Source organism: Postia placenta, assembly GCF_002117355.1.
Source record: "Postia placenta MAD-698-R-SB12 unplaced genomic scaffold POSPLAscaffold_10, whole genome shotgun sequence".
NCBI classification, from domain to species: Eukaryota; Fungi; Basidiomycota; class Agaricomycetes; order Polyporales; family Adustoporiaceae; genus Rhodonia; species Rhodonia placenta.
The window spans coordinates 849,585-857,105 of record NW_020169841.1 but is presented as its reverse complement, the minus strand read 5'-3'; the positions used below and the strand labels follow the sequence as shown (position 1 = coordinate 857,105).

The 7,521-nt window shown below is 56.6% G+C and overlaps 1 protein-coding gene across 1 annotated transcript; it reads left to right on the top strand.

Annotated features, from left to right (window-relative positions):
• Positions 1–6,625: 6,625 nt before the first annotated feature.
• On the top strand, positions 6,626–7,480 carry POSPLADRAFT_1058574 (hypothetical protein; the record flags this gene model as incomplete). Its single annotated transcript, XM_024481057.1, has 4 exons — positions 6,626–6,649; positions 6,832–6,970; positions 7,040–7,176; positions 7,229–7,480. 4 exons carry the CDS (start codon positions 6,626–6,628, stop codon positions 7,478–7,480), a joined length of 552 nt encoding a protein of 183 aa, XP_024337207.1.
• Positions 7,481–7,521: the final 41 nt, after the last annotated feature.

Sequence of the window (7,521 nt, the reverse complement as noted above, 5' to 3'; positions counted from 1 at the left end):
TGTCGTGACTTGAGGTCAAGTGACAGGGGAAACCTAAAAAGCTGGGGGCGTTCGACTAGTTCTCACCGAAGCGATGGTGAGCAATGCTCAAACCTAAGGCTAGGGACAAGATAATATATTAGTGAGGTAAGAAAAGGAATACAAAGGATGCTTACTGACCTAGGGACAAGAGGTCGAAACTGAGGTCCCTAGGGCAGCAGAGGCCGGCTTATATACAGGGGAAGATGAGGGCAGGCTGTGCGCACTGGTCCGTGCGCAGCTGGTCCGTGCACAGCATGCTGACGCGGCCCCAGGGGCCGGTGAGTCAGAGAGGCTGTGTCAGCGGAGCCCGAGCTGTGCCGCGCACTGCCGCCCCATCTAATCTAATTGTACAGTAGATAAGGACTTGTCCGTTCGAGCATATAGTACAGAGGTCGTGGGTTCGAGCCCGCAAAAAGGAAAAATTAAAAAACGGCTAGACGCCGTATCAACTCGTGACATTACCCCCCCCTCAACGGCGCATGACCTCATGCGAGGCGCCCTTGCCCATCTCCCATCCGGAGCGGCAGCGTGCTTCAGTCAACGGCGAAGGCATCGGCTGAAAGTTGAGACCACCAAATGTAGCGGCATTGAGGCGACGAGGGGCATTCGGGTTCTTCCGGTGGAAGTCGGCTATGAGGGCCGGCGCATTGGCAATGTTGCGCGCCGGCTCCCATGATGTATGCGAGTCGTCATAACCCTTCCACTTGATGAGGTACTGCAGCTGTCGTCGGAAGATTCTCGAATCTTTGATCCGCTCAACCTCGTACTCCTCGTCGCCCTCAACCTCAATGGCAGGCGGCTCCTCTGGCTCCTGGCCCGGGATGTCGCTACGCGTGTACTTGCTTAGCAGGGAGACATGGAATACCGGGTGCACCGGCACCGACTTCGGCAGGACTAATTCGTAATCCAGGTCTCCAAGCTTTCGCCGCACGGCATAAGGTCCGAGGCGCTTGGGACTGAGCTTCTTGCTCGGCTGTTTCAGCTTAAGGTTCCGAGCGTCAAGCCAGACCTTGTCCCCCGGCGCAAAGACCGGTGCCTCCTGCACGTGCTTATCATAGTACACCTTCATGTGCTCAGCTGACAGCTCAAGCGCAGAGCGCGTGTCGTCTCGGATCTCCTTCAGGATTTTGAGCCGATCAGCGGCCGCGGGCATTGCCGACATCGGATTGATCCGCACTTGGATCTCAGGATGGTACCCCTGATGCAGGAAGAAGGGGGAGTGCCCGGTAGCAGAGTGAACTCGATTGTTCAGCGCAAACTCCGCGAGCGGCAACTGCTTCGCCCAATCATCCTGCCTGTGGCTTGTGAAAGCACGCAGGTACTGCTCGATCTCCTGATTCCAGCGCTCAGTTTGGCCATCTGTCTGGGGGTGGAACACTGTGGACAGCGCCGGCTCGATTCCCAGTCCCTTGTACACCGCATGGAGATATTTCGAAGTGAACTGGGGACCTCGGTCTGATATGACCTTGGCCGGGGCCCCATGATGCTTGAACACATCGCGGATGTACAGGTCTGCCGCACCTTCTGCTGTCAGGGTCTCATGACAGGCCGAGAAGTGGACCTGCTTAGTGAAGCGGTCGGTGGTAACCAGGATCGAGTCAAATCCATCAGACTTCGGCAAACCGACAATCATATCGGTTGTGATGATCTGCCACGGGCGCTCGGGGATCTCATTCAGCTTCAGCGGACCCTGGGGCTTGGCTGGGAATGTCTTGGTACGGTTGCACACGTCGCAGGTGCTTACGTACTCATTGACGAATTTGGACATCCCAGGCCACCAGTAGTTCCGCGACACGAGCTCAAGGGTTTTGGCACAACCGCCATGACCGGCGATCGGCGAGTCATGGTGGATCTTGACAATATCCCGCCGGAGCTCTACGTTCTTTGGGACATATACGCATCCGCGGAACAATAGGAGTCCTTGCTCGGCATTCCACTCCTCCAAACCCCTTTGCAGCCGGGGCGGCCGGAGGTCCTGCACCTTTTCAAGTGCCTCGGCCACCTCCCGATCCTTCTCCAAACATTCCCTGATGCGCTTCAGAAGCGACTGATCTGCTGTTACCAAGGCATGACCGTGCCTGACGGAGGCGATGCGGAACCTCTCCGGTCGGAGAACCACCTGATCGGTGTTATCGTCCTCATCGCCGACCTGATGGTCTGATCGGCGTGACAGGGCATCAGCCTTTCCGTTCGACATTCCGGCCTTGTGCGTGATGCGGAAATCGAAGCGTGCCAGGAATAGTGACCAGCGGGCTTGACGACGCGTGAGATGCTGGGACGTGCGCCAGTACTCGAGGTTCTTATGATCGGTCACAATCTCGAACTGATTAGGTAACCCCTCGAGGTAATGGCGCCATTCTTCCAAGGCTTCGATGATCGCGAGCATCTCCTTGTCGTAGATCTCATAGTTACACTGAGCCGAGTCCATGGCATGGGATCGGAAGGCGACGGGATGCCATTTGCCATCGTCCTGCTTCTGCATCAGCACACCGCCAGTGGCATATCCCGAGGCATCGACTTCGATGCGCGTTTCCCGATGGGGATCGTACAGCGCCAGCACAGGGGTTGTGCCGAAAAGTCACTTGAGCTCGTCAAATGCACGTTGCTCCTCTTCACCCCAGTGCCAGGGGTCATTCCCTGTGAGCGGGTCGAGTGGTCGCGAGATCTTGGCAAAGTCTTTGATGAAGCGGCGGTAGAAATTGGCAAACCCCCGGAACTTCTGAACATCCTTTTTGTTCCGGGGTACCGGCCACTCATTAATTCCTTTCAGCTTCGCAGGATCCATCGCCACCTCATCGCCACCGAACACATAGCCGACGTAGTCGACTTTGGGAACGTCCCATTCGCACTTTTCAGGCTTCAGGAACAGATCGTTCTCCTGAAGTCGGCGAAGAACCTCACGTGTGAGCTCTGTTTTGTTGGTAGAGAAGATGAGGATGTCATCCAGGTACACGAGGACCTTGCCGCCGACGATGAGATCATGGAAGATCTCGTTCATCATCGCCTGGAAAGTTGCGGGAGAATTGGTGAGGCCGAAGAACATTACCAGGGGTTCGTACAGTCCCCGGTTAGTCACAAAGGCCGCCTTCCATTCATCACCGGCCTTGATCCGGACGTTGTTGTATCCCCATTGGACATCGAACTTCGTGAAGAGCGTCGCGCCGCGGAGCTTGTCTACCATCTCGGCGATCAGCGGCAAGGGATAGCGATTCTTGACTGTGATCGCGTTCAACCAGCGATAGTCTTGTACGGGTCGGAGTGTCCCTTCCTTTTTTTTGATGAAGAAGAAGGGGGACGAGATAGGCGACTTCGATTCCTGTATGTACCCTTTCGCCAGTTGCTCCTTTAGGAACTTGTCAAGCTCCTCTTGCTCGTTGTTCGACAGGGGATAGACCTTCGAGTGAAATGTCGAGTAGCCGGGCACGAGCTCGATCACATGATCGTACGGCTTCCTTTCGGGTAGCCGTTCTGATGCTTCCTTCGAGAAGACTTTCAGGAACTCGTGGTACTGTTTAGGCACCGACTCCTCGGCGGTCTTAACGACCTTCTTCTTGATCTCTTCCTCAGCGAACAACTGGGAGTACGTATGCCCTGCTGCGACGAACAGCTGGGGGGCGCCAGGAAGCGTGATACCATGCTCCCAGGCTTCGATCAAGTCGGCTTCGTCCCACTCAACTTCCACCGGATCTTCTTCGGGTTCCAGATCCGGCAGCACCTTACTCCGGCAGGCACCTATAACCAACCGTTTGGACTTCGGCGAACGTCTGCGCGCCGTGGGCCTGACCCCTGTATCACGCGCAGTCGCTGCTTGCTCCATTCGGCCAGCTTTCCTGGCACTACACGTTTCAGGACACCGGGACAATTTGAGGGAACCTTCTTCCCAATCGATTTCGGGGTTGTGCTCGCGTAGCCAATCCAACCCGATGATCATATCTTCTGGACCGATGTCCGTGACCGTAAACACTGTCTTCTCGACGTGTTCTCCTATCTGCATCTGTAGCACCGCTACTTCCGAGATGCTTCCGTCTTTATTCAGGGTGCCATCGATATTATAGAGCGGAATAGGCTCCTTTAGCCTCCGTGTCTGCACCTTATTTTCTGTAACGAATCGTTTATTGATAAACTTTGTGGTGGCTCCGCTGTCCACCATAGCGATTACGTCCTTGTGCCGTCTTTTTCCTTGAAGTCGAACTGGAATGTGAAAGTGCTGGGACCCCTGGTCCAACTCATACACCATTGCAGTCGACAATACATCATACTTGTTACAGGATATATGCGGCCCGACGCGTGCGGCATGAAGCGCAGACCGGATCAAAAACCCTCCTCCTTCATCGCCCGATAGTGCTCGAGCTCCTCGCGCATCGACTTCACCTGTGCCATTAAGTCCGCCAGCTCCGATTGCTCGGATTTCGCTGAAGCGGCACTTATTGTTGCTGAGGGTGATGTCATGACGGGGGCGCTTGTCGCAGCCTGGGTGGAACCCGAGGCGACTGTAGCCCGCGCATCGGCGCATTTTGTGTAAGGCTTGTCCTTACAGTTGGGGCACTCGAAATGTCGGTACCCTTGCTTCCTGCAGCCGAAGCAACTACTGGGGAAGTTTCCTTTTCCGACGGCCGCATTGATGCTGGCCGAAGCTGCGTGCGTTTGGGGTGCACCACCACGTGCCCCACTGCGTCCTCGACCTCGAGCCGAGAAGAAATTGTTCAACTCAGGCCGGCGAGCCCGGCTGATGTCGAGGATCTGCTCGACCTCCGTGGCGCGCTTGTCAGCATCTTCCCACGTAGTGAACATCTCAAGCTCAATTTTGCGGTAGACACAGGAGGGGATGCCGCTCAGGTACTTGTCGCGTAGCTCCAGGTCGCCATACCTGGAGCGGTCCGCTGGACCCTTGAACAGCGCGGAGAACTCCGCAGCAGTGCGTTTTTCACGGACCGACTTGTCCGCGCAGAGTTTGGCTAGCTCTACCTGGGCCGCTGCCTCATCATCGAGGTTGCCGAAGCGGGCTTTGAAAGCCGTAGCAAAGGCCGCCTCATTCGCGAAGGGGGTCGTTACTCCCTGAACACCGAGTTGCACGGATATGAGTTGGGCGAAGTATGGAGTGGCCCAGGTGCGGGCGTCACCGTCGAGCAGGCTTAGCGCAACCTGCACCTTAAGTTCGATGGTGGTCAACGATGTGTTAACCAGCCAATAGATGCGAAGTTGCGACAGAAACCTGTCGCACTCGATGACGGTTTTGCCATCGTAGCGGAGTGGGAGGAGGAGTTTCAGGGTGTCCTTGTCAGGGGGGGACGCTGGTGAGGACATTACCAGCGACGAGGGGGACGGAGGACTGCCCGCGGGCGAAGACGGCTGTTGTGACTGTCCGCCGGGCGAACTTCGAGAGGAGCGAGTGCTTGAGCGGCCTCGTGGCGGCGACGGCGGTGGAGGCGACGGAGGAAGTCCGGTGGCGGGGTGACGTACGACAGGGACTGGAGTCGAGGACGAGATTGCTGACGACGAGCTGGCCCAAGTAACCGCTGGACTGTCGCTGGGCTCAGGCTTCGGGTTCCTTTCCAACCGCGACCCCAAGGAGGGCTGGGGGATCGTTTGAGGGGTCGCTGTGGGCTGTGCGACTGCCTCAATTCCTCGAGGGAGATTGGGATCTCCTCGTGCTTGACCTGTACTGGCGACAGGTTGGGGGATGCGGGTGCCTGGGGAGGCAGGTCGGGAAGGGACGGGAGTGACGTGGCGAGATGTGGATCTCGAGGTACCAGCGTATCGAAGTGCCGGGCCGCGGGGGTGCTGGACTCGTCGGATTGGCACGTAGCGCCCTTCGTCGGTAGTGATGGATCGCGGAGTACGATTAGGGCACGGTTGCCGATCACAGACAAAGAAGGGGGCTTGATTCCCGTTGCTTTCGGGGTCGTTGCGGGAGACGTCAATTTGCTCCTGGGTGTCGAAGGCGTGCTCAAGTCGAGAGCAGTCGAAGAATTCGTCAGCCACGGTGATGGGGGGAGGAAGGGGAGGTGCGCGTGCTACGAAAGGCCGTGCTAGACTAGCTTACACCTATGGCGCCCGAGGTAACACTAGGGTTCGCAGTTCACATGGGGCCCAGTACTGCTTTTGGCTAGTATGCAGCAGGAACCTAAGCCACGCGTCCGTGAGGACAAGTACCGCCCACTGAAGTGCAGGTACTGAAGAGTTCATTCCCTAAGTGGTGGCGATGTATCATATGCTATCTATGTATCGTAGGGTATAGTAAGGGTGCGCACCACCCAACCTGTAGGAAGTGTAAAGTGAGTGTTGGTGTTCCGAGGAACGCCGGCAGCTATGGGGAGTTTCGACCTAATGTCGCGACTTGAGGTCAAGCGACAGGGGAAAACCTAAAAAGCTGGGGGCGTTCGACTAGTTCTCACCGAAGCGATGGTGAGCAATGCTCAAACCTAAGGCTAGGGACAAGATAATATATTAGTGAGGTAAGAAAAGGAATACAAAGGATGCTTACTGACCTAGGGACAAGAGGTCGAAACTGAGGTCCCTAGGGCAGCAGAGGCCGGCTTATATACAGGGGAAGATGAGGGCAGGCTGTGCGCACTGGTCCGTGCGCAGCTGGTCCGTGCACAGCATGCTGACGCGGCCCCAGGGGCCGGTGAGTCAGAGAGGCTGTGTCAGCGGAGCCCGAGCTGTGCCGCGCACTGCCGCCCCATCTAATCTAATTGTACAGTAGATAAGGACTTGTCCGTTCGAGCATATAGTACAGAGGTCGCGGGTTCGAGCCCGCAAAAAGGAAAAATTAAAAAACGGCTAGACACCATATCAACTCGTGACAAGGTCGACGAATGCGGCCGGCGCATCATTGCAGCGCGCAAGAAGCCTCCGCGACCCTCATGCGCTCCAAAGGTGCCTGCGCACATCGTCGATGAGTGCGAGAAGTCGTACAAGGCCGCGGACGAGAAGAAAGTCAAGACAAGTGCGAATTGATTCGACGATACCGGCGTGATGGCCCTAATCTGCCGTCACGACATACCCATTTTCCTAGCTAACGTAGATACTCCAGGCGAGCAACAGAAATATGCGATCGCGCTCCTCGAGCATCTCTTTACATTCCTCCCCCCCAATGCGACTGTTGCGGCACTGTACGACATTGGCTGTGTCGTCGATCGCAGCCTCGAACTGGTGAGCGCCCCTAACCCTCATGTTCATGAGAACACACTGACACTGCCCGTAGTACAACATCCTACCTGTTGATATCCACCAACGACTCATATTCGCCATCTCCGCAATGCACACGTACGGCCATCAATGGGCCTGTCAGATCGTCTACAACCCCCGTTTACGCGAAGGCCTCGGGCTCACCGATGGTGAGGGCGTCGAGAGGCTCTGGTCGAGGCTCCGTAAGCTCATTCCCATCACACGCTCGTCTGCGGTAAGCACATGTATGTTTCCGCCGCATCATGCCTCTCATGACCGCTCGCAGTGATCACGGCGTATCTGGCTGATCGACTGTCAGGCCAAGGTTAT